This window comes from Phyllostomus hastatus, unplaced genomic scaffold (assembly GCF_019186645.2).
Source record: "Phyllostomus hastatus isolate PE091 unplaced genomic scaffold, TTU_PhHast_1.1 phas_scaffold_60, whole genome shotgun sequence".
NCBI classification, from domain to species: domain Eukaryota; kingdom Metazoa; phylum Chordata; class Mammalia; order Chiroptera; family Phyllostomidae; genus Phyllostomus; species Phyllostomus hastatus.
Window position 1 is genome coordinate 14,874,095 of NW_025334038.1, and position 27,165 is coordinate 14,901,259.

General features: G+C 41.0%; 2 protein-coding genes across 5 annotated transcripts in view; one reads left to right on the forward strand and one right to left on the reverse strand.

The window, feature by feature from the left end:
* The first annotated feature begins 227 nt into the window (after positions 1-227).
* Positions 228-1,765, forward strand: SFT2D3 (SFT2 domain containing 3). Its single transcript, XM_045826053.1, has one exon. It carries the CDS (start codon positions 288-290, stop codon positions 927-929), a length of 642 nt encoding a protein of 213 aa, XP_045682009.1. The 5' UTR covers positions 228-287; the 3' UTR covers positions 930-1,765.
* Positions 1,766-1,919: 154 nt separating this feature from the next.
* The window catches only part of WDR33 (WD repeat domain 33), a 95,180-nt gene continuing 69,934 nt past the window's right edge, over positions 1,920-27,165 (reverse strand). Inside the window, exons 8-22 of one of the 4 annotated variants that reach the window (XM_045826045.1) lie at positions 26,030-26,156; positions 24,778-24,932; positions 24,602-24,680; positions 22,324-22,434; positions 21,861-21,955; positions 21,567-21,653; positions 21,197-21,336; positions 20,418-20,570; positions 18,722-19,804; positions 15,621-15,729; positions 12,243-12,681; positions 7,573-7,736; positions 7,384-7,476; positions 6,432-6,647; positions 1,920-4,689 (exon numbers count right to left, since the gene is read on the reverse strand). In XM_045826045.1, coding sequence (XP_045682001.1) covers positions 4,460-4,689; positions 6,432-6,647; positions 7,384-7,476; positions 7,573-7,736; positions 12,243-12,681; positions 15,621-15,729; positions 18,722-19,804; positions 20,418-20,570; positions 21,197-21,336; positions 21,567-21,653; positions 21,861-21,955; positions 22,324-22,434; positions 24,602-24,680; positions 24,778-24,932; positions 26,030-26,156 — 3,281 coding nt within the window. In that variant the 3' untranslated portion in view covers positions 1,920-4,459. Of the gene's footprint in view, positions 4,690-5,988; positions 6,107-6,431; positions 6,648-7,383; positions 7,477-7,572; positions 7,737-12,242; positions 12,682-14,199; positions 14,322-15,620; positions 15,730-18,721; positions 19,805-20,417; positions 20,571-21,196; positions 21,337-21,566; positions 21,654-21,860; positions 21,956-22,323; positions 22,435-24,601; positions 24,681-24,777; positions 24,933-26,029; positions 26,157-27,165 lie in introns of those variants that run through there. The other 3 variants (XM_045826046.1, XM_045826047.1, XM_045826048.1) reach the window with 3 other exon arrangements.

The window sequence follows — 27,165 nt, forward strand, 5'->3', positions numbered from 1 at the left end:
CCTTTTATAGCCACACCAACCCCCACCAACTAAATGTTGCTGACGTGATTTACTCAGGCTGCAACAACAATCACGCCAAGGAACAAGATCCGGCGCTGGGAGAGTAAATGCAGATGCGCAGGCCAGGCCTCCTGCCCAGGGGTGTAAAGACAGCTGAGTCGGCCCGGGGCTAACTACAGTCTTCCGCGCGGGCTGCAGGCCCCACCCCGTGCGCCACAGCCGAACTACAGCGGTGAGCAGCTACCGTCACCACAGAACCGGAAGTGAAATGCAGCTCTCGGCCCAAGATGGCGGGTATCCACCGCGAACTGCAGGACTACTTGGCGCAGGGGAAAGCGGGCGGACAGGCGGCCACAGAGCCGCTGCTCACCGCGGAAAAGGCAGAGGAAAACCAGGCGGAAGACGGGACAGTAGGGGCGTGGCTGGCCCTGCGCTGGAAGTGGGCGCGGAGCACCACGGGGCCGGAGACGGGCCTCACTTGTCTGCCCAAAGTGACGCGCGCGCAGCGGCTGGCGGCGAGCGGCGTGTGTCTGCTACTGGCCACGCTCTGCTTCGGCCTGGCCGCGTGCTACGTGCCCGTGCTCCTGCTGCGCGCCCGCAAATTCGGGATACTCTGGTCGCTAGGCTCCGCGTTAGCCCTGGCTGGAGGAACGATGCTGCGGGGCGGGGCAGCGTACAGGTGTCTACTGAGTTGCGAGGAGGCGCCCTCGCGGGCTGTGATGTCCTACGTGGCTACGCTGGGCGCTACGCTGTACGCGGCGCTGGGCCTACGCAGTACGTTCCTCACGGCACTAGGCGCCTGCGCACAGGTGGCCGCGCTGTTGGCTGCCTTGGTTGACCTGCTTCCTCGAGGCGCCGGCACAGCACTTCGCTTACTGCTGGGGCGGATGTGCTCCAGTAGTGGCCTTGCCAAAACGCTACCAGTTTGAGAAGCCAGCGCCAGCGCCCTGAGCCGAGGACCGCAGCTGCCAGCTCCCAGACCACGCAGGCAGAGACCGCCTTCACCGTGCCAGCCAATCTGTAGACACGGAGCGGCAGATAAGAGCAGTTTCGAAAAATCAATTTCAGCTTTTTCTTCTACACTCGGTAGCTTGTGCTCTGAAAATGAGACTTGGTCATTGAGTTGGTGATATGCTGTAAAACATGAATTGCTTATGCATTAACTGTGGTTAATGTAAGACCACAGTAAATGTAAGCTCACAGTATTAAAAAAATGCCTCTAATTAGCTGCCCTTGTGACTTTTCTTAGATTTTTCTTTTACCTTATATTAAAAATATAGTGGTAGGTTTTAGTTTATATCAGCTTGTTTTCTTTGGTTGTTGAAAATTATTTTCAATGTGAGGTGAATCCATGATAGTACCGATTTAAACATAAAATTTAGCCATCTGACTTTTTGTAAATATTTTAGTTAAAAAGGCTTTACCTCGTTTTTTTTCTATTAGCGAAATCGTAAATATTGTGCCTTATAAAGTTAGAGGAAAATTGTACTAATAATGAAAGCGATGGACCTAAAAATCTTTATTGATAGCAAAAACAAGTGATAGACCTTAAAAGGACGTGTTCTGCCCCAAGAATCACTGTATCTAGTAAGGTGCAGAGAGATTCCTGGATAGAACTGTGGTGACGGACCCCTGGGAGAAAGAATTCTACATCCAGAGTTCCATGTTTGATGGAAACCAGTCTAATCAAAATTCTTAATTTTACTATCTGCTTTTTAAACTAACTTGTAAGCCAATCCTAATAAAATGTAAGATGCTTTTCATATCTAATTGCCAAATTTCCTTCTTTTAGATTCAGCACTTATGACTTGATTGCACACCCTAATTTACTGCCACAAAGTATGGGCTGAATATTCTCATGAGTCCATAACACTTTATGTGTTGTCACTAGTTATATATTAACTAGAATTTAAAATCTATTTAGAATTTTAAAATTGTTTTATTTGTTCTCAGTTCACATCAAAATTACTTGAAGAGCCAAACCTCAGATCTATTCAATCACCCATTTTCAGCTAAGTTTGAGAACCACTTTTCTGTAATTGGACAGAATTGGACTGCACAATTTGAAAATTGTTCTCTGGAGCTGGAGTCCAGTATTGCTTAAATAGTATGTCAGGCAGCAGTAGAACACTGCCTCTTCATTCAGCCTCAAAATGTATTAGGTCCTGATGGGTACTACAGTGACCAACATCCACGGGAGGCTTACAGGCTACTTCATGCACCCACCTCCCATAGTGTTCTTTAAAAATACTGCCTTCTTCCTGGACCAGTAAATATGGTTACTGCCCTCAAAAGGAAAAACCAAGAGGGTGTTTGTAAAAGCAAATGCTGTTTTCAGGGAGTGATTTATTTAACTGAAAAGTCTTGTGCAATTGGCTGCTCTTTCTACCCCCTAGTTAAATCTCTTAATTCTAAATTTCTTTAGAACTTGCAGAACTGAAGATTTTATCATTTTAGCACATTTTTATGTTGATGTTACTTCTAAAAATTGTATTCCCAACATTTTCTCAAGAATTCAACACTGAAAATCTAGCTTTTATAAAATCCAAAGCACAACATATTTTGACAGTGATGTTTTAAAATGTGTATCTCTTAAGTATTTCATAAATATATAATGTAGAGGTTTCACTTTTTTCTAAATGAATTCATATTCAAAATGTGATAGTTATCTGCTTACTGAGGTACTATGTTTTAAAGTCAAATCCTAAAATGTTAAGATGATAAAGTTTCTTACCAAATAAATCTCATAAAGGAGCCTAATTTTGATCAGGGTTTGGTCTCTGAATCCCTTCTCAGCTTCAGAATTAATGACATCTTCTTTTTAAGATCTATCAGTTGAGGGCTAATAAACAACATCCACACACCTAAAGCAATGTTGAGCTTCCTAATCATGTTTACAGAAGTGCTAATAATTAAGATGTCTTTAATTTCAAAATAAAGTGAAAATTATTCATTTGTAGTTTATAGGTTCTAACACCCAAAAAGCAACATGATTATTGCTTTTCTCTCTGCAGAAATAACTTAGCTTTTACCATTTTTTTACATTAATAGAGAGCCAGTTAGGTTTTTTACATAAAGTCCAACTATCCCTTAGAAAAGGGATTTTTTTTCTAAGCAACTACTGAGACTTCCAGTGCTAAGTGTGCCAAGCAGACTTGTCTCTAATGTGAAACTGAAACTGGCAGTGTTAGGGACACTATGGACTTCCTTTGAATAATAAAAGCTTTCTCCCTATTAAAAAAAAAGGTAAGGATCAGTATAGAGAGTTTTATGGAGTTACCTCAAACTGAACTTTTGGCACCCAATCCAAACTGAGCCAAATGTTGTATTTAAAACTAAAGTAATATGTGTAGACAAGAACTTCCTGGTTTACTTTAGGTTAGGCCTATCTTCTGCTTTAAAGGTGGGTATTTTCACAGAGCTAATATTAGAGGAAGAAAGAAATTACTGAAGTTTTGCAAAATTGTTTCAAACATTTTGTTCCAGTCTTCAATTTAAAGTTTGTGAAAATTGACTTACAGTAGTCAAAAGGATACATATTAATATCTGGCTTGCATCAAATTCCTCTAGTCAGAACAAAGGCAATTCAAGTCTAAGGTGATTACCAGATGTACCTATGGGAGAACCCCTACTTGGATAACCAGAATAATTTTTTCTTGGAGTGTACTTCTCCATCTGCCAGAGCAAAAAGTTCACAGATGTAATTAATTTAGATGACTTAGGCAGGGGTGTCCAACCAGCAGCCTGAGCTGCATGTGGCCCAGGTTGGCTGTGAATGCAGCCCAACACAAAAGTCGTAAATTTACTTAAAACATTGAGATCTTTTTGTGATTACATGTTGCAGTGTATTTAATGTGTGGCCCAAGACAACTCTTCTTCCAGTGTGGCACAGAGAAGCCAAAAAGTTGGACACCCCTGACTTAAGAGATTTCATCAAGTTTGCTTACAAGCATAAGCACTAATTGTATACCCTTCAACAGACTGGATGCAATAGAAACTAAGAATTTCCTTAAGGCAAGCACTTCACAACTAGTTGTTTTCTGTTAATTCTTGCATAAATCACATTCTGTATTCATACAAAAACAATGTTTTTTCTGACAAACTGTACATATAGAAACAAATTTCCAATTGGACATCAACTTAAATTTGTGGAGGAGGTGCTTCTTGTCTCCTGATAAAAAAAACAACAACAACAAAAAAAAAACTCCAGCTTCTATCTTCACAAAACAATGTAGGAGCTGGGGCAGTGAGGGTGTACAGGACAAAAGGCCAGCTACTCTGGGTGACCAGCAGCAGTCTCTTCATCTTGAAGACCTCATTAGGGGCTCCTGGAATTCAGCTGCCCCAGAATAAGAGTTCAGGGCTACAAGGTGCAGGTTTCCTTTTGTTTCTCTTGTTAAGTCCACAAGAAGTTATTAAATACTGTCCAGAGATGCCAAGGAGTACTCATTCCCACCTTCTACCGACCCCTTCCACCACCCCTTGAAGCTCCTCGCCTTGGTGGGCCAGAGTTCATGTTACTCCCTCTACCCCAGTTATTGCCACTCCGGACCCCTCTAGAAGGGGTACCACTGCCTGGAGGGCCCCCAAAAGGTTCATCTCTGTGGTATCCATCATGGTGATCTCCATCCAAGGAGCTGGAACGCCCAGACTTTGGCACTCTTTGGGAAGGTCCTGGGCCCCCTCGGCCTGAAAGGAAACATTGATTTCACATGTGACTTTTTTATATCAGAGACTCTTGCTAACTCCTGGTACAAACTTTTATTCTGTGATGACAGTAGAACACTTCTGGGTCTTTCTGTAGTACAAAGTTCTGACACTAGTATTTGAAGCACAAAAAGTGCCTTCGCCGTCTTCCTGACCACTGTCTCATTCCCATCCTGGCTTGTAGCCATGCTCCTCCACAACAACTAGACATGTTCCCCAAGGCTTTATGACAGAGACAACCAGAAGCCAAAAGATAAAGATGGAGCACCTTCTAGAAGTCATGGATACACTAGGTCATTAATCTATGGGAGGTGTATCTTCACCCTCCTAGCCATCAGAGGTATTTTGAGGGAAGGCCTAAAAAGCACTAACTTAAACTTTGGAAGCAACTATGATGATGGTAATTATAAGTAAAACAAGTGTTTGCTTACTCCACAACTGTGGTACTTTTGATTTCCTTTTAAATAGTGAAATAATATATTTCTCGAAAAACAAAAGTGTAGAAAAAAACATTAGCTTTTAGAATGATTTCTCCCAGGGACAGTTTTATTTGTTCCAGATTTGGACACAAACTTTACTTTTTAAAATTCTCATTTAAAAACATTTTTTTCTCATGAGATGACAGGATTTGGCTACATCCCCCATAATGCATTATCAGATTATTGAAAACATTATTTTGTCTTAAAATTTTTAATGGAATTGAATCCAGTTAAGACAAAGAGGTTAGGAAAGCTAGCCCAATGAATAATTTTGGCTTCTTTTCTTACAAAGTGAAGCCTAGGCCCATCAGAAGGTGTAAGGGCAAAGAAGTCATCAGCTGGTATGTAATTTCCATGCCATGTGGCTGCAGTCGAGGACCCACAAATGTGTCCTGAGTGCCCAAACAGACCAGCAACAAAATCTGCTTGGATGGGGAGATAGATCTCTTGGTGACATGAGATAATTTCTGAGGGGCTTTTTCTGAGAAGAACCAAACAACTGTCAAGAACAAAAGCCAGAACTTTGTCAGGGACTCGGGCTAACTGGGGAGTGGGCCCAAGTTGGGGCCCATGGGCAGTTGTTCAAGCAGCCTCCAAAACCATAGCACATAGGCTACAGCTCCTGCCTAAAAGTGCTGCAACTAAAATAAAGATCCAGTCTCAAGATTTAGAAATACTCTTATTGCCACCGCCTGAAAACAACTGTTTCCAGACAATGTTCCCCAAAGTGTTTGTGACTGTGGGTACATATAATGTTCCTTCCAGGCCCATGCTAAAAAAAACCCCCACAAACCTGGAAGAGGGCGCTTCCATTTGCCACTGATGAGACCCTCCAGGGCTCAGAGCAGCCATCAGTGGAGCACATTTGCCAGGTTGGAGTCTCACAGAAAGTACCATCAGCAGAGACTGTGCTGGGCACCCTGACAAAGAGCTGAATTTGAATAAAGCAGAGATTCTTGAAATGAAGTGGACACTGAGCTTGTAGTCACAAGGGGGAGCTCTGACTGGATGTGGGGTAAGCCCAAGCAAACTGCACTTGTACCACAATGTGCCTTTACACAGCATAAGCCCTGGAGAGTAGAAATGGAGAAAGGACCCTTGACACCCTAGTAGGGGACAGGTGGAACAGGCATACCCTGGGATGGGGCTGGCCTGGAGATAAGACCTCCAGTGTCCCCTGTAGCCTTCTTGGCAGGTCTATGGCATCCACAGTTCTCAGAACTGGAATCACTGGCCTCCACTTACCTTTGCCTCCTCGATCCTCAGAAGGACCCCCTGGGACTTCCATTTCTCTGTGTTCAGAGGTCCCTGGTCCATCATGCCAGGGGCGCTTTCGGGGTGGCAGGGATGCCATGTCCATGCCTTGGAGGGAAGACGATCGTTCTCTGCCAGCTGGGGAATGACCATCATGAGGGGGATGATCCGGGCGGGGAGCATCACGAAAATGTTCATGACCTGGTCCTGAAAGAGAAACACAGATGGACAAAGCTAAGAATCTGACAGTCTCATTGTATTAGAGTGTGACCTACAGCAGACAGAAATTATATTGTTAAGAATAAATAGCAACTTGAGAACCAACAATCATTCATGCTAGAAATACTCACTTGTTGAATACCTGCCAGGTAATAAGTCATACCATGAATACATTAAACAAGTCAAGATTAGATATCAACATACCACTTCAAGTAAAAGGCAGGTAAGGTCCAGAAAAGTGGATATCAAACTTTTTAATCCCAGAAGTTCTTTGGGGTGCTCAGTAACTCAAAGAGTAACTTAAGAGTTACTGAGCTACCCAAAGATACTTCATTTATGAGAGTCATATCTAATAATATTTGCCATATTGGCAATTAAGACTGAGAAAACTAATTCCCTTCACTACATTTTCCAAAAACAACACACTTCAGTGAAAAGAATGCTATTGTTTCATATTTATATAAATCCCTTTATAAATAAATGCCTGCCTCATTTATAGAGAAATGAGAAAGAAAGCTGGATTCTGCCATCTGTTTCTGCATTCAATCTCTAATCTCCTGTGATAGAATGCTGTTGGGTGAAGGCTATGAAACAGTCCATCCTCAAGTGGACAGTGAGTTGGAAAAAAGAGGAGCTGGTGGACCTGGAAGAGGGTCTCAGGCCCCGAGGGGTCCTTAAACTATTTGTCTTGAGTTACCATAAGCTACAGGCAATTCTTTCTTACCTGGCTCTCTGTTTCCATCCCAGGAGTCTGGTTTCCGTCCTCCTTCAAAACGGGGGAACTCATCAGGAGTGGGAAGTAAACCCTTCCTTCCTCCTACACAATGGAGCAAAATAGACTATTTCATGTGTGCTCCCAAACATTTACCTCTCCATCTCTGCTCTTCCCAGAGCCAGTGTCCTTAGAGCATACCTCGTGGGGCACCTCTGCCTCGTCCTCGGAGATCTCTTCCGCGGGCAGCTTCATCAGAAGCATCAAAACTCTCCTCTGGACCAAAGTCTTCAGGACCCGGAAAACCATCCCTGCTTCTTGGGGGAGCTCGGCCTTCATGTCTTGGGGGGGCTCCTCTTCTGAAGCTGTGAAAAAACACAGCAGAATGTCCACCCAATGAAACACCTTCTAGCTCTAAGTTCATGTTTCAAAGAAGCATATAAAAAATATGATGCGTTAAATGGGTGCAAAACAAGGTAAAATTGTACATTGTTTGAAGTATACATTTTACAATCCCAATATACAGGCAAAAACAGGCAGGAAGTAAACATATCAGAATGTAGGATTATTTTCATTTTCTTTCAGGCTTTTAGGAAAAATAGTAGTGAGCATTTTTTAAGTGCTAATATGTCAAGTGCCTTAAATGTATTATTCAGTCATTTCATGCTCATAACCACCATATGAAACTACTACCATGACTAACTCTCTTCTACCCATGAGTATAACAAGGCACAGAGAGGTTAAGTCACTTATTTAAGAACACACCTAAGTGTTCACATCTGAACTCAGCCAGTCCTGCCCCTCAGCCCAGGCTCTTTACCACTGCCTCCCAAAGGTTTTCATTATCATTTAAATTTTTATAATGAATACTTGTATCATAAAAAAAAGGGGAGTATAGATTCATGTCTGCCAAATGTACTAGACTTGCTCTGGGGCATCTATCCTACCATCTGCCCTGGCCCACCCCACAGTCTCTACTCAGGGGTGACTATGGACTTCCCCAATGGGCCCATCCCAAAGCTGACTGATGTACAGGTAGGCATGCAGCGTAAGAACAGGCTGGTGCCCTGGCAGGTGAACAACTTCACTGTCTCTCAAGAATTCTGGACCAGGGAAGTCAAACCAGCCCAGAGTGTTGTGGAAGCAGAGGCAGCCTGTGGGAAACAGAATAAGGGCCTGCCAGCAAAAGAGCATCAACAGACCACAGAAAGTGGGGAAAGGGTCAGAAGGTGGTAGGGGCACAAGACTAGTATGCATGGGCCACATGTCCATGGCTTTCTTTCGGGCCAGGCCTTCTACTTTTTCATGTTTCCATTCAATTATTGTTTAGTCCATTTTGTTTTGAAAATTTCACAATTTACAGTAAAGTTGAAAAAACAGAACAAGCTCATATATCCTTTACCTAATCAGTTCTTTTTTGCACATGTGCTGTGTGTACTCTTTATTCTATTGTTTCCAAATTCATTTCTAAACCATTCTAAACTCAGCTGGAATGTGATGCTTTAGCCCTGAATACTTCAGTATGTTTCTTCTAAGAACACCATTTCTCCTATGTAGTAATACTATTACTAACCTAACATGTAATATTTATTCTATAGTCTCATTCAATTTTCTCCAGTTGTCCTCAAAATGTCCTTTACATTTGTTTTAAAATAAAGATTTCAATCATAACCACACACTGTTATTGGGTAGTCACATCTCTCTGCTCTACTGTAGTTTAGAACAGTCACCCTCCCATATTTTATCTTTTGTGATCTTGACGTTTTTGAGAGATCTATCCATGTGTTTTATAGAATAGAACACAATTTGAATTTTTCTGATTGTTTCCTCATTCTTGACCAAACTACTTATACCTTCTAAGTGACACCAATTTGTCTCATTTTTTTATGATGTACTAGTGGGTGGCGACCAAATTTCACTATTGCAAAGACACATTTTCTCCTTTGCAATTAAGTTATCTGTGGGATGTGAGACTCACCTGTTTCCCCACAATCTTTTACCCAATGGTTTTAGCATCCACTAGTGATCCTTGCCTGAATCAACTATGACATTAATTGCTATAAAAGAAGTGATTTTCTAATTCTGCCACTCCTCCTACATTTATCACTTGATGTTTTACTGTAAAAAGATCTTCCCCTTTTCTACTCCACCACTCAGCTATCTTTTTAATAACTTTTTTGGCCCTAAGGTAACTTATGAATCATGGTCCTGAAAATAAAGGTGTGACCAGAACACTAGCTAAACAACAATGTACAGTGAGGGTGAAGTTGCCAGGAGATGAGTGGAACAGGAAGAGTGAAAGTAGAGGGCAATGATTTCCTGAGACAGAATCAGGGCAGAAGCCCCAAACACAGCAGCACTCTTCTTTGGTGCAAAAGGGGAGAGAGAGAATCTAAGTTGCCCTAATTAGAAAACAGCTCCTGTTATGGTCTAAATGTTTATGTCCCCCCACATAATTCATATGTTGAAGCCTAACCCCAATATGCTATTTGGAGGTGGGCCTTTGAAAGGCAATTAGAGTTAGATGAGATTATTGGAGTGCAGCCATCATGATGGGATTAGTGTCCCTGTAAGAAGGAATACCAGGGTGAGGTTTCTCTCTCCCTCTTCCATGTGAGGACACAGGGAGAAGGTGACTGCAAGCTAGGAAGAGAAGTCTCACCAGAAACCCATCCTGCTGGATCATGATCTGGAACTTCCAGCCTCCAGAACTGTGAGAAAATATTGGGCTAGCCAAAAAGTCCATTATGGTTTTTCCCATATGATGGCTGTGGTAGGGCTTAATTGTCTTTCACTTCATTTGAAACAATTTTGTTAGATTGTATCGTGACAGCTGTTATACCAAGGTGCATTTAAAAAAATCTTATCAAAATTGGTGAATTTTTGTGCAGCCATTTTAATATTGAAGATGGAAGAAAACACACAATATTTTCAGCATACTATGCTTTATTACTTAAAGAAAGGTAAAAACACACTTGAAATGCAAAAGAAAAAGAAGATTTGTACAGTATATGGAGAAGATGCTGTGTATGATTGAACGTGTCAAAGGTGGTTTGTGAAGTTTCTTGGTACTACTGACATTTTGACCAAATAATTCTTTGCTGTGGGGCTGTCTTATGCATTAGAGGTGTTTAGCAGCACCGCCTAGCCTCTGCCCACTAGAAGCCAATAGTGGGAGACAGCTGACATACTCAAAATATCCAAATCGATAGGTACTGGTGAAAATTAATGTTTTCATTGTGATCCCCCATCTGTAAAATGTATTTTAAATGTACCTTTTATAATGTATCTTTCATAAGCATAAAACTTTTTGGCCAACCCAACAGGTTTCTATTGTTTAAGCCACTCAGTCTACGGTATTTGGTTATGGCAGCCTGAGCTCCTAATAGACTGACCTCTCTCAAATGCCTCTCCTTATTGAACAGATTCATTTATTCAAGTTACTGAGCACCTACTATGACAACACTACTGCTCTAGGTCCTGAGGACACAGTGGTGGATGAACAAAGCCCCTGCCCTTCAAAAGGTATGGTGCTTCTGGGAGATATGGGTTATAAAGAAATAAATATATTACTTAGTGTCACACAACACTGAGTGCTATGAAGAAATAGAAAGCAGTTTAAGGGAACTGGGTATACAGGAGGAAAGAACTAACTGGGTCCACAAACATCTGTGAAACTGAGTCCCAGGCAGAGGAAACAGCATACACAAAAGGAACAACTGCCATATCTAAAGAGCAGCACAAAGCTGTAAAGCATACGAGTTTTGGCTGTGAGACTGTTATCAAGAGATGAAATATAATACAAATTAAGGCTTAGTAAAATCTGAGCCTTTGCACAAGATGCAGGGACTCAAGAAATCAATTAAAGTCAGGCTGATGCCAAAGCCATTGGAAATGAGGCACGTGCAGACATAAAAAGCTATTTCAGAGTGAATACTGGGTATCATAAAGAAAGGCCCTTATGAAAATTGGGACCCCTTAAATTTTTTCAAAACTCCATTCTGATAGCTGCTTCCTTAACCCTCTCTTCACCCTCATGGCCCTTTTAATAGCCACTCTCTTCTAACACATCCCATGAGGATGGGAATTGCCAATCCTTAACTCAGTCAACCTACTAACACTAGTGAGAGCTGTGATGGGAAAAGACATGGGAGGGAACACTGAAGTGGTGAAGGCAAGAGTGCCGAACAGTATGGGCGCTGTGATTCCTCATCTGTAAAATGCTCACAGTAACATCTATCTCATAGTTCACTGTAACAATTAAGTGGGGCCATCTAGCACACAATAAATACTCAATTATCATCACTGAATATTGAGTTTCACTTGTAATTTCACTAATTCTTGTTTTTACTAGATATTTTTTGTTTGTTTTTTTCCTCCATATTTCTTGTATTCTGTTTTTACACTGAGCAAGTGGAGTGTTTAAGCCTAACCTTGACCTACTTTAACAGCAAGATTATTTTTCAGTTTGATTTCATTTTGTTAGGGTCTTTAGACAATTTCACAAAAACTATTTAACAATTTCTTCATTCTTAATCTAAATAGCTATATGATTTCATCATTCTAATCAAGAGAACCTGGTGATTTCTAATCAGATCCAAGAAACTTTATAGTATACAGTCTATAGTATAGTATAGTATATTCCTATCACTTTAAAACAACCAAAAGATAAGCAAAAAATGATTTTTAAATTATAAAGACAAAAGAAATACATAAATGTTAAAAAGCATATATATTTTTTAAAGTCTAACTGGGAAACACAAAGAGGGTAGGGCTAGAAGTGAAGTGAAAAAGAAAAGGGACTTTGTGGAGAAAGAAAAGATAAAAAGCTCCAGGGAAGAAGAAATAGACCCACAAAGTATCTGCCCCACCTTTCTTCTCTGCGCCCTCGAAAACGTGGGTCCTCAGGATCCCGGGGAAATCGCTCATCTCCAGGTCTGCGGCCTTCCCATGTACCCGGAGGGCCCCGGGCTGAGCCCCGGCCATCCCCCTCGCTGAATTCCCTGTGATCAGGAGGAAACGGAGGCCCGGGGCCCCCTCGCCTCCACTTCTCTTCTTGTGGTAAAGGTCCTCCTCGCCCCTCAAATTCACGTAATCGGTGGCCAAAGCGCTTGTCAGGATGGAAGTCATCTGGTCTGTTGAAGTCATCAGGGAAGTCAGGGTGAGGGCCACGCCTATCAGGGGGACCCCTGCAGTCCTGGCCGCCCCGGAAAGGTCCCCTGTCTGGACCATGTTCAGGGCCACTGCTCTGCTCATGCCGCCTCTCTGACAGTGGGCCCATGTGATGGTTTGGAGGGCCCCGTGAGTCACCTATGGGAAACAAAGCTGCTTTTACCATGTCTTCCAGGAATTCTGCCAACACAAGTCTGGTTTTCAGCATCATGTTTTAGAAGGCACTCTTTTATTTAGAATGTTTTCCCTCCTTGGTTCTCAACATACTAGGAGACAAATGTCTCTAAGGCATTATAAAATGAACAGAACTAGGGTTTTATGGTAAAGATTTCCACTTCATCACTCACTAGAGTTAAGGAACTTGACCTAGGACAAATTACTAATCTCAAATGCACCCACCTTATAGTATAGTGATTAATTTAGAAAATATAAGAAAGCCTCACAGGAATAAGATTGAGCTTCCCTCCCCTACCCTAATTCTTTCAGTGACTTGGTTCTGCCCACCTGCTCCACACCCAGGGAGACAGAAGAAAATGCACAGTGCAGGCCACAAAGCCAAGCCAGGCACTACCCCTGCCACCCAGCCCCACACTTACAAGGAAGGGCCTGCAAAGCCCATTACAACACTGGGCTACCTGCCACCATCTATGATGTCACTCCTTTAACCTATAGTTCATTTAACTTGATTTGTTAACTCACACTTTGATTCTTAACAAAATCTTCTGTAAGGCATACAGAACCATAGGCTTATCTTATAACTGCTTGGTAACCAAACAACCTCACTATACATCAGTTTTAAGTTTATATGAACATTTTTTCTGCCCTTTTCTATGACTGATATTCCTCATCTATAGTATCATTACCATTCCTTACAAAGTGTTTGGAAACTCACTAAAGATTTTTTAAAAATATTTGAACATATGTAATATATTAAAACTACTGAGTAAAAATGAAAAAAGACTAATTAAACTTGTGATGGGACCCTCACCTCTCAGTGTATTCATGCAGCTAATGGCTTAGTTCACCTTCTAACATTGAAGGGATGTTTTCCTGGATCCTGAACTACTTCAGCTATTATAAATGAATACTAATTTTCTGTCAACATACAATTTAAAACACTTCTAGTAAGTGGATACAAAGGGACACTCTGCCTCTGAAACAACAAAGTATTGTACTTCAATGTATGTCCTCCACCTGCACTGCTCATGACGTTTACTCTTTGAATTTGGTTTCCTGGTATCACAGGCAACCATAATTCTTACCCTTCCAATATCCTTCCTCCTTCATTTCTGCTCATTTCTCTTGGCTATTTAAAACCCACTCATTATTCAAACATGTATAAAAAACTTGGATATCTGAGCGTAAAAATAGACCATATGAAGGGTTCTTTCCTCTCTTCCATGAAACCAGTCCTCTCCATGCTCAGTTTGCAAATATCCTAGGTCTGTTTCCTTATAGGAGATAGGATCCTCATCTCTCAGTGTATTCATGCAGCTAATGGCTTATCTCTGACATTATGTTGTTTGAACTTGATGTGACCTTAGATACAGCAGACATGTGACCTGAGGATACTGATCATTATTCCATTTGGACTTACCTATGTATATTAATCCTCCCATTACCTCTATCTGTTTAAAAGTACCCTGCTCATCCAAGAAAAGAAACCCACCACTAGAAATTAGAAGGAATGTGGCCACCGGTGATGGGGCGGCAGCGCTGGTTAATCCAGTAGGGGATGGCAGGGCCCCTTTCTCGGCTCTCCCTTCTCCCTTTGGTCCCTGGGAGGAAAAAGAGAGGAGGAAGGAAGAAAGAAAGAAAAAAGAGAAAAAGAGGAGAGGGAGAGAAAGTGAAAGAGAAAGAGAAAAGGGGAAGAACAAGGAGAGGGAAATAGATGGAGACAGACATAGGGTAGGGGAGAGGAAGAGAGGCAGGCTCTCAGTTTGTTGATGGCTATACCTTGTGGATAAAAGACTTTTCTTTCTTAGGGTCCGTCCCCAAACTCCAAAGCTTGGTTCTTGATGCTTGTTATTTCTTTTCCCCTGTTGGCTACCACTTCCATAAGGTGGGATTAAATTAAATATTATTCTAATTCCTTTATCCCTACCTCAAACACCTTACATACATTCAACACTAAGCTTTAAATTCCCAAAGTCCTGGGGCTGAAAAATGATAAAAAGGACTCTTCTTAATCTGATAAAATGAGGCAAGAACCCTAAGGTGTACTACAGGGAGCTGTGGGCTTAGCCAATTAAAATGAAAAGGAGTGAAGTTCCTTGAAATGCAATCTCCATAGTACTCACTTTCTCTGGTTTGTGTCCTGCCACTGATATAACAACTCCACCTCCTGACTTCCCTACATCCACACTCCCTTCACAGTCCTTATCTATCCCCTAATTCTCCAACAGCCTGCAGTCCACTTGCTACTGTAGGAAGTTTGAGCTCTTCATGTGGGTGTGAGGGGATGCTAGGAGAACTTAATCCTTTAGGGAACTAGGACTCTGGTTCCCAGTGTGTACTCTTTCAACTCCTAAAATTAACTCTTAATTTCCTCATCTCTGTGCTTTCCATGTGCTCTCTTCTTTTAAAATGGTACAGGACAATGTAACTAGCTACATAACTCAAAACCTGATACAACTTTAGGGGAGGATGGGGTGGTACTAAAAACACTGTTACAATCTCTGAATTCTTTATCCCATCAAAACATTTACAAATCAGTTCGGCTCTCCAGCTGCTGCAAAACGCACTTGCAATAGGTGAGCACTGGCCTCACTCCCATTCCTGCAAACAGACAAGGCCACCAGGGCCAGGCCATGTTGCTGGGGGCTATCCAAGTGTCTTACCACCAGCATCCAGTAGTGAGGAGCTTATTCCCTCCGGCAGCATTTATGGCTAACTAAAGCAAATTTATGAATGAAAGCAACATAAGACAAAGCTGTTACCTGCAGTGGCTGTGCTCTTATTTTCCTAGAGATGCAAATGATCATTCTATTCAATTATTTACCAATATAACTATTTATTGTAAGATTTACCCAAAAGTGGTAAAATACAATCTCTTATTCAGCCAAACAGATATTTACCTTTGTTAGGGCCAGGTCCTTGTCCAGGGTTAAGAGGGGGGATGCGACCTTGTGCTCCCTGCTGCCCTAGGCCTGGTATCAGGGGTGGGGGGCCTGTGTTCTGTCCTTCCTGAAAAGATGTTTTTAAAGCGGGGGTGTGAAATCATAGGCTTGTGCTTCATGAATAGCAATTTTATTATAATGTGACAAGATAAAAACATTAGGTTGCCCCAAAGCCTCCAGCAATAAATGTAGCTAGTGACATTGTAGCAAAACTGTCTTTAAATTGGGGAAAAGGAGATATTTCTCTTACCACAGTAAAAGGAAACACATATTTTAAACCTGCTTATAGGTTTTATTTAAAGCTAGATCTTTACTTGTTATGCCAAGCAAGAACCTCAATAGCAAGTCAGAAATCATAACATAATGACAACACTCTGCATAGAGAAACTCCTGGCAAAGGAAAGCCGTGGCAATCTCCCAGGACCGATAAGCTGTGCTCCGACATCCACAGCTCCTTTCCAGCCACAATCAGCCATCCTCACAAGATACCAGGGCTGGGTTTGAAAAGGGAGCAGTGGGAGAATAAGAAAGGGATACGTTCCTAATGAGCAAGGTGTTCACAAGAGCTTTCTCCTTTCACCTCCCTCTTACCTCTACCTTCCAGACTCCCCTGTCCTCAGCAACCTACTGCTCATTCCCATTTAGTCACCTGGGATCTTGATGGATTCAATTGGTTCTTGCCGCTTCTGATACAAACCTGCTGTTCTGATGTTCTTAATCTCCTTGCTCTGAAACCTAGCCTTGTCGTTAGTCCTCATATTCTGTATTTATATCTAGTCATGTCTAAATTCTGATTTCCCACACTGTCCAGTGACCTTGGATCAGGTCTGTTGACAAACACACACAAAAATCTCTAGGTATTCCCACATATTAAAAATGCATTTAGTGACTGGATCTACTATGAGAATAGCTGTTTCAAAACCATCAATAGCAAAATTCTTTTCACAATCCAAACTAGCTTCCATGAAAGAGTTGCCTTAATAAGGCACAGCACTATAGTTATAAATAATGCCAGACATTTCTATCCTCTCATTTTCTGTCCATTTTACCCAAGGACAACTCTTACCAACATCTCTCATACTGTTCATTTACCACCCGAATGCAGTTCCAATAAACTGAACCAATTAAAACAATTGGTTTAAATAATTCACCTGGTCAAAGTGAAGAATGTCAGATTTCAGCATATAAAAAATATGAGCGAACATTCTGATCAGGTAACTTCTGAGATTTGGAATACCCTATTTCAAACCTTCGCATTCATTCTACCATCATTTGTATATGTCAATTAAATCTTTACAGGCATTATGCTTTTCATATATAAAATCTTTTATTACATTTTAAGAGTAAAACCTCTTATTAAATTGTCCCAGAAACGCAAACCTGTCCCCTTGAACCTAACATGTTTGTAATTTCAGTCATAATGTGGAAGCTAAAGTTCATGTTTTTATCCTCCAAAATGAAAACTGTTAATTCACTACCACAAGGTCGTGTAAGTAAATTATAAACACACACAAGTACACTCTGCATTCATAAAATATGTAATACTTCAAGTTTTACAGCAATTTCAGTGTGGTAACCTAGGTTTATTAAACTCATCCTAAATTTTGAAAAGTGCACAATAAATTCTGGAGATAAACTCAAATGCCATCAGATTCTCCATTGCCGCGACATTTTTAGGTTCTGGACGATCTACTGAAGAGTACCACATAATCTACTTATTTAGCTACTTATTTTAATTCAGTAAATCTGACCATCACTTTCACATTACGAATTCTCCAAGGTGTTAACAGAGTGTATTTTCTACACATAGTATCTGCAGCAAGTCCTCTTCCAAGTGGATGGAGTATAAGGGAGTCAACGTTAGCTCACTCACTCACTCACCCAAATAATGCTTCCAGACTATGAAATTCACAAGAACATAAAACCCAGAGCTGAACAATGTTAAATCCATCCATGCTTGTGCAGTCTTTCTGTAATTCTCCCCAACCAACATGAATTGTTCTCACATGACCCCTCAAGCACAAGCTCAGGGAATGGGCAATAAAACTTGGCTGAGAGAAACAGAATTGTTAAAAGAGGGCCCAGAAAATTTCTACAGAAATACTCCTTCCTATAAATATTTTTGTAAGTAAGCTAAAAACAATTTGAACAGAATTTTATCCAGAGGATCAACATCTGAAAATGTGTAATTTTGGACTGAGAGACCTCTAAAAGCATTCACTGAAATGAAAATAGTGAGTTAAACACCCCATACTATCTTTAAAGGTACGGTTGTCAGGTAGATAAGAGGTGGCTCTGTTGCTGGCAGGCCCATGAAACACCATGCTACAAAGTAAAGGACCCAGAAAATGGAGCATGGCAGACTCAGAGGAACCCATGCTTCCTCCCCAGGGCCACAGCTCTTCTGGGGCCCTGGAACAATTAGGAACTGTATTCAACTGAGCATGTAAAAGCTATTGTTCCAGAAACTGAAGGTATGACTCACCCTGACTCCAGGAGACCAGAAACACTTCCACCTTTGTGTCTGCAAGCAATTCAAGATGGTATCTGAGCCACTGTCCTCCAGAGTGAGATGACCACAGCTAAAGACTACTGCCCAAGGCAAAAATGCTGCAGTTTTTTTAATCCAATTAACTTTTCCCTGAATTTCGAACCCCTTACCTACATATTTATTCTCCTTATAAAAAGGGCCATTTTAAAGTGGAATTTAAAACAGTCTGTTAGGGTACAAACACACCATCTTCTTAGATCACTGACCATCTGAGTAAAGTGCCCGTAGAGATTCAAAAAAAAAACTGTACTCAACTGAAAGTTAATCTCTTATGGAAGAACACCTACTAGAAAACAGGTTGAGAAGTAGACTCATATTGCGATGTATTTAATGTTCTATTTAATTATTATCTCCTTCTTTGGCTGTATTGCTATTCTCAGGCCAGTATCACCACTTGAGAGACATTTATATCAGTTGTGACTGTTTTCCACAGCATTTGAAAGTGTCACCTCAGTGCAGAGTATATTTTCCCAATGTGTAATGCCCACAAGTTGCAAATAAGTAATACCTGATTGAAGGGGGCCCTCGGCCCATCACCTAGTAGAGCTGTTTTCTGTTGCTGGAATGGTATTTGCCCTTGAGATGGATGTGGCCCTCTTGCTTGGTTCTGCTGTCCCTGAGGTCCAGGGGGCCCTTGCATGCCACCCTGAGGTGGAGGTCCCAAAGAGCCCTGGGGCGGCCCCTGCTGACCTTGTGAGCCTGGAGGCCCTCGCAATTCTTGGGGAGGGCCCAGCATTGATCCTTGAGGAGAAGGCCCCTGCATGCCTCGCATCTCCTGAGGACCTCTCATTTCCTGAGGGCCGTGTCCCAGTAGTCCACTTGGAGGGTGAGGTCTCATTTCTTGAGGCGGGTGGCCCATCATCATGCCTTGGGGAGTAGGACCCTGATTCTCTCGAGGGCCTGGAGGGCCCTGCATTCCTCTTGGATTCAATCCCATCAGAGGTCCCTGAGACACAGGACCTTGGATCCCCTGAGACCCTGGCCCACCTTGTATCCCATGAGGATGAGGAGGTCCTTGCATTCCTCTGGGACCAGGTGGCCCTTGCATACCTTGAGTACCAGGAGGCCCCTGAGGGCCCATGTGACCCTGGGGACCAGGTGGGCCTTGGGGGCCTATGTGACCTTGTGGGCCAGGTAGACCCTGAGGACCCATATGACCTTGAGGACCAGAATTACCCTGTGGTCCAGGTGGTCCCTGAAGTCCCAAAGGGCCATGAGGTCCAGGATGCCTTTGCATTCCTTGGGGCCCATGCATGTCCTGAGGCCTTGGCAACCCTTGGGGTGGGCCTGGGGGCCCTTGTGGTCCCATGAATCCTTGTGGCCCTCCACCTCCCTGATGCAATGGAGGACCTTGTGGTCCCATTTGTCCCTGAGGTCCAGGGGGTCTAAATTGTCCCTGTGGACCTGGAGGCCCCATTTGCGCCATGTTCATTGACATCTGCTGAGATGAATGGGGCTGTTGAAAACCTTGAGGAATCTGAGACATTGGACCTTGTCCTGGAAAGGCCTGGGGTCCAAGGAGAGGGGTACCAGATGGAGGAGGCTGAATTTGCTCAGCCTGTTTCTGTGCAAGTCTTTCAATTTTAAGTTGCTGGAAAGAAAGAAAGAAAAAGCATACTGAAAAATAAGCCAGAGCCCTAGAAGATGACAATACTGCTGTCACTTATTTCGTTGGGGGTACCTCAGAACAAACATGAGGCATTAACCTCTTAACACCCCAACAGCAACAAGAGTCCATGTAACTAACATTCAGATAATCCAGAGGGCACGCAGGCCTCTAGACTCACTCTAGTGAGGTGCTGGGGACACAGCAATCAGGATTATTTATCGTTGACTAGGAAAAGCCCAATAATGTACCAATGTTATATCATTATTGGTAGCTGTGAGAGTAGGACAATTAAGAGGAAATCACCTGCTTTAAAGCTGACAGAGAAAGAAAAATTATTTTATCTGTGGATAAATAAGTGAATTCCAATTTAAGCTATGTTGGCTTTATCTTTTCTATTAGAAACATATGTTTAACTGAGGTCTACTCACTGCTTGACTGATCTGGCTAGAAACTAGCTCCCTAACATACCAGTAAGAAACAGTGGTGCTTATCAGATCCACCTGAAAATCCCATCCCTTCTTATGAGCATATCAATAAACAATGGTATCACTACTTTCTCTAAGCATCTTGAATCCCCCTAAAGAGCTGCACATACCTCCAAAAGCTGTGGGTTAGTGTACTGTAATGTAGCCATTTCTTGCTCAATTTCTGCTTGTGTTTTTTTCTTCTCTTCCAATTTAATATCCTCTTTTCTGTCATTCAGTACCTCGTTTGGGGCAGGAATCGGAACTTTATTTTGCATCCAAGCCTCGGGGAAACAAGAAAATATTAAAATATACCCTAGATGTGTAAGTTATAATGACAAAATGAGAAAACCATTCTATAATTGGCTAATGCTAACCTCCTGAATACAAACTGGCTCACCTGACATATTTATTGTCTTTATTTCTAATGCTAATTCGTACTGACACAGGAATGGAATTTGGCAAACACAGTACTAGGTAAAAATTACTAAATTAACAAAAGCTGTAAGATCTTGCATGTTATTATGAATGCAAAGCTTGCCTGCCTCTTTAAAAGGGCAAATACACTTTGCGTTGAGGGACAAATAAAGCAGAAGACAGACAATGTAGGAGAAAGTCAACATACTCTCTGTGCTCCCTGCCTTTTTCTTCCTTCCTCTGACAGCATGGATAATAAGTAGGTAAGAATAAAAGATCTAGAGAAAATTCATGACAAACTCAGCACTAACTGCAAAGTGGCAGATGGGAACTATGTCTAAGCATGCCTGAAATATCTAAAAAAATGCTCCAAAAGAGTCTATAGTACAGAATTATCTTCAACAGATAAAACAATCCAGAGAAACATATTCTGAACTTCAATCAGACTCACCGAGCAAAACCTCCAATGCATGAATGAGATACAGCCACTCACCTGCTGGAACTGAGCAGGAATAGGTTTTGCATAAGGAACTTTCTTCTGAGGTACTTTTTTCTGATCTTTTTGCATCACCTCCTCCATTCCCCAATCCAAACCTGGAATTGTCATTTCAATTTCATTTGATTCATCTTTCCCTATAATCATAAAAATAAGTAATTAGTCAAGGAAATGAAAGTGGCCACTTCATCAATGAATGCCTTTTTGGAAGAGTAGATTTTAAATCTTATGCAGTTTATATTACTTATATCAACATTTCTCAACATAGATCATTTTGGCATTTCCAAAATAATTTAGTATCATGAACATAAGAAACAGATCTATAAAATTTTATAAAAATAAAATTCATAGGTATAACTTTTCTTACCCATCTGCTCTTGTTCCATAGCTAATTTAAGTTGTTCTGGTATTCCCATCCCTGGAATTACTGCCAGGCTATTAGGTTCCAGGTCATCTATAAATAGGAATATATCCACCATCAACAGAGATTTGATAAATGTACTGGCCCAATAAAATACTTCTATAAAAATGAAACCTACCATCAGTGATTTACAAATCAACAAACTGTAAAGTTAAAATGTTTTGTAAATACTTCTCAATACTTAACAGATTTTAACAGAATATCCGATTTCAAAGCAGGATAAACATGCAAGAGCCTCACCATATTCTACTCCATCTTCAGACATTCCTGGTAATAGGTTTAGATTATATCTATCTCGCATTTTATCACCTGGTCGATTTCGGGTCCAGAATTTACTGCAAAGTAAAAGAAAGTGAATAGGAGAAGGGGAGTAGAATCACTTCAGTGTATTTCTGGGCACTTAACAGTACTAAGCAGTCATCTGGTAAACACAATTTTATAATGCTTTTCTTCTGAAAACTTAAAATTCAGGAAGATTTTTTTTAATCAGAAGGCAAAACAAAATTTGAATAACAAGGTCCTATTCAATACCCAATCTCTTTCTTACATATAATATATGTATTTATAAGCCATCACAAAAATGTTCCTAAGAATAAGTGGACTACAAGTTAATACACTAATCTTTCAATTAAAAAATGTATATACTTATTTCTTTCTGCTCCATGAATATAGTAATTCCTTGTTGTTTTTATATAAAGCTTACCTAGTATGGTCATTTGAACCTGAACAGAGAATATGTCCAAGAGGATGCCAAGCCAAACTCCAGATCATTCCTTCGTGGGCCATCTCCATCCCACCCACTTCCTTCTCTACCCTGTAATAGCACCACAGAAAGAAGTCTTTTTCACAACAGTTATAAAAAAAAAAAAACATTTTAGCAATAACAATCAGGGTTCTGGCCAAGATAGAGGCATAGGCAGAAACACTCTGCTTCCTCACACAACCAAAAGAAGGATAACAACTAATTTAAAACCAATAAACAACCAGAACTACCAGAAAATCAAACTGCATGGAGCTCCAACAACCAAGGAGTTAAATTAAAGAAACATTCATTTAGACTGGTAGGAGAGACAGAGACAGGCCGCTAGACACCCAGCAAGGTGGCAACCCGTGCGGGTAAGGTGGGTGCTAGCTGACTGGGAAAATAAAGACTCAAAACCTCTGGTTATAAAAATCCTGTGGGGGTTACAAAGGCAGGAGAGGCTCCTAGTTGTGCAGGGAAGTGCACTGGAGAGGCCCATGGGATCCTAAAATGCACATAGGACCATTCACCTGGGAATCAGCATCTGAAATGGCACAATCCACTAGTGAGAAGCAAAGAAAGTGAAAGAAAGTAGGGCTAGAGCAGAGCAAGCAGCATTGTTCCCCCTTTGACCTCTCCCCCACAGACAACACCACAACACAGCACAGAGGATTGCCCTACCCCGGTGAATACCCAAGGCTCCAAGCCCTTACAATGTAACAGGTGCACAGAGACAAAAACAATATGGCCCAAATGAAAGAACACATCAAAACACTGGAAAGGAGCTAAGTGACGAGGAGACAGACAAGCTGTCAGATGCAGAGTTTAAAACACTGGTGATCAGGATGCTCAGAGAATCGATTGAGTTCGTTTGCAAAATTAAGGAATGCCAATTTGGAACAAAAGGAAGAAATAAACATCCAACCAAAACAGAATGAAGAAACTAGAATTCAAAAATATGAGGAGAGGCATAGGAATCTCTGGGACAACTTTAAGCGCTCCAATGTCCGAATCATAGGGTTGCCAGAAGGAGAAGAAGAAGAACAAGAAATTGAAAACTTATTTGAACAAATAATGAAGGAAAACTTGCCCAATCTGCCAAAGGAAATAGACTTCCAGGAAGTCCAGAGAGTCCCAAAGAAACCGGACCCAAAGAGGAACACACCAAGGTACATCATAATTAAGATGCCCAGGACTGAAAATAAGGAGAGAATCTTGGAAACAGCGGGAGGAAAGGAGAGTTGCTTACAAGGGAGTGCCCATGGGACTGTCAGCTGATTTCTAAAGAAATCTTACAGGCAAGAAAGGGGTGGAAAAAAAGTATTCGTAGTCATGAAAGGCAAGGACCTACATCCAAGATTACTCTGTCCAATAAAGCTATCGTATAGAATGGAGGGCAGATAAAGTGCTTCCCACATAAGGTCAAGTTAAAGGAGTTCATCCTTATTATATGAAATGTTAAAGGAACTTATAAAGTGACAATAAATTCACAACTATCAACAACTGAGCCTAAAAAACAAAAGCAAAAACTAAACAACTAGAACAGGAACAGAATCACAGAAATGGAGATCTCATGGAGGGTTATCAGTGGGGAGAGGGAAGGGGAGAATGGGGGGAAAGGTACAGGTAACAAGAAACATAAATGGTAAATATAAAATAAATAGGGGGAGGTTAAGAATAGCATAGGAAATAGAGAAGTCAAAAAACTTACATGTACAACCTATGGACATGAACTACAGGGTGGGGGGAGGGCGGTGGAATGCTGGAGGGTGGAAGGAGTGTAGGGCAGAGGGGGATGAAGGGGAGAAATCAACTGGGACAAATGTAATAGTGTAATCAATGAAATATACTTAAAAAAATTTATTTTAGTATAGCACAAAGCTGAAACTACCAAAGCCTGTTACTTTGATTCTGTCATTTCCACATGTTTCAGGGGTATTGATTTATCATCAGTAATATATTCTTTTCCCCCCCAAAATTCAGAGGGATAAATTCTTCAAGAATGATTTCACCAATAAGAAACACTCTTAATTCACTCCTAATGACTTTTATATCCAAAAATAAAGGTGCTAAGTTTTCTATTCCAACCTGGGTGTCCAAAATTGGAAACTGCAGGAAGTCTGTGATACAAACAGGATGTATGAACACTCAGGAAAAATACAAGGGTTATCATGTTTTACACTTTCAAGTGCTCTCTTCATAAAATACACACCTTCTTTACACAGTAAGTGTTACATACCCAACATGCCAGAATAACAAAGAGCCATCAGACCCTCCACTAGCAAAAAGCCCCTCATGAACAGGATGCCAGGCCACAGCTATAAAACACAAACATAGAGAAAACACAAAATTATCAGAACTTTAGAATGCTACAGGCAACAGTCAGAATGAGAAGCATATCTGACAGTCACTGACCTGTGGCTTCTTTCTTATGACCTCGGAAAACTTGAAGCTCTTCTTTCAGGTTTCGGATATCAAACAGTTTACAGAGATGGTCACGTGATGCTGTGAGTAGCCAATTGCCATTGAGGTTTAACTTTACTTCCATCACTGTGTTTTTATGGGCATGACTAGAAACAAAGTACCAAGAAATTAATATAAGAATGCAAAATAAGTCTAAATCCACATAATGGCCATTTTTATTGAAAAGCACATGGGTCCAGATGGCAAAAGGCTTAGCCTAGAAGTAATAAAGCATGAAGTAATAACATTATAGTGCCACAGTTAAAAGTACACTTGAAATAAATAGGTCAATGACAGAAACAATGTCCATTATCTAAGCACTGCTTTCTTTAATCAATTAAAATAGCAGCAGAGCTTCAGCTGGATATACAAGTTTAACTTTGAAGCAGGGGAAGCATTTGAACATGTAAATTACTATTCAATAAAGCTTTAATGAGGCTCCTCTCATTAAAACACAGAAAAGAGCATGGGATTGTTCATTTGTTAATTTGAAGTTGAGACTCTGCAACAAGCCGAAGCCTGCACAATGCACAGCTCCAAGGCACCATTCCCATGGCATTCAAGTTGACAATGGACATTGGAGGTGTGCAACATGGCAGTCCTGCTCCCACCTGCTCACTCTGGATATGGCTCATTCCCAATCAGAAGGACCAGGATACAGCTGCTTGGTCAAAAATACATTAACAACACATTCCTATCACTGTGAATGTTTACAGATAATTCAAAGAGAAAATTGTATTAGGTGAATCAAAAATAAGCACCTAAAGCAAAAAAATAAGAACTGATTCAAAAATGAAGGAAAAACTTCTCTATAAATAGATGGAGTGAGATGGACAAAACTGGGCTATATGTCTAGTAAGGGACATAAACATCAACTCCTTGTAATGCTAAAATGTTTATAATGAGGGACAGTAAGAATAGTAATGACCACCTCCTTCTCAATCTCCACCCCACCCCACCCCACCCCTGAGACACCCAAATTAAATTTACATTTACGTATAAGGCAGAATAAAAACCAATCCTTATTTCATTAGCAATTCCAAGATAAAACCATATTTAATTAATAAGAAAGCTGTAGATAAAAGTGTATCTGTTGTCTAAACCACTTTTTTAAAATACATGAGAAGAGAAAGCTAAAAGTTAAAAGAACACAAGCAGCCTTGTTCCTTTGTTTAGGGACCAAGGTGGGATTCCTGTCACTTACAGTGTTGCAAGACTCTGGCCAGTCTTGGGATCCCAGAACTTGATTGGTTGTTGACTATCTTTACTTCCTGAAACAACTAACCCTTTTGTTGGATGCCAGTCTACACATTTCACATCAGCACCATGCCCTGTTGGAAACAAGTTAACATAAAAACCTAGTCAGTCATATATATTTAAAGCAAGACTCCATTCTACCTTGAATCAAAGTACAGAAACCTATTAAATGTTTTGATCCTAGAGCTATCTTCTTAAACTTTTTAAAGACTCTTTTGTCTTTGTGTCTGGGATCCTTATGGATATATAGCAACCTCTCTTTCCATGCTAAGATGCTCAGGAACTAACTTCATCTTCTCACCTATTTGCTGGTAGGCTAGTCAAGGCTTTTTGGAGCTATACCTCTCAAGCCCCAGTACCTAAAGCTTTTTAAACTTTTCATGCTGTTCCTATATTATCCTAATTATTAGGCACAATTCAATTCTTGTCATTAACTTTAGTTTTCCTACGTTAAGCAGTAGTTCTACTCAGGCAGTAATTCCTGAAACAAAAGTCCTAAATTCACATTCAGACACTACCACTCTCTAGGTGTGATGACAGGAAAAGTATCCCATCTTTCTGATCCCATTGACTCAAATGAAGAATGAGAAAAATAATCCCTGCTTCCTTCATACATGTCAGATGAGATGGTAAGACAAAAGATACCCTACTGAGTAATTACTAAATGTTATATAATGTATTGAGTACTTGAAATCCTAACAAAATCCTAAGAAAAGTATTACCATTATCTCCATTTTGAAAAAAAAATGAGAAAAATGTGAAAGAAGAGGACTGGAAGGGTTAAAACAACATACCCTAGATTCCAACACCAGTAAATAAGAACAAGGAGCTGGGATCTGAACCTGGTCTACTAGAATGCAGAGATAGTTCTCTTAACCACTGTGCTAGAATATGGGGTCACATCACAATGTATTAGATTAACTGTCACTAAAAACCACAAAAGTGAAAATCAGAATCTATAAAACTGAGAGAAATGATCTTTGAAAAACTGGGTACTGTACAAGAGGAGCTCCAAGAACATGTTATACAGTAAGAAGCAAGTGAAGAGTGAGGTAAATAGTACCTGAAACAACTTCTCTAGCC

Excerpts from the sequence above, each read along its gene's own strand:
- SFT2D3 (XM_045826053.1), top strand. The coding sequence starts at position 288 with ATGGCGGGTATCCACCGCGAACTGCAGGACTACTTGGCGCAGGGGAAA.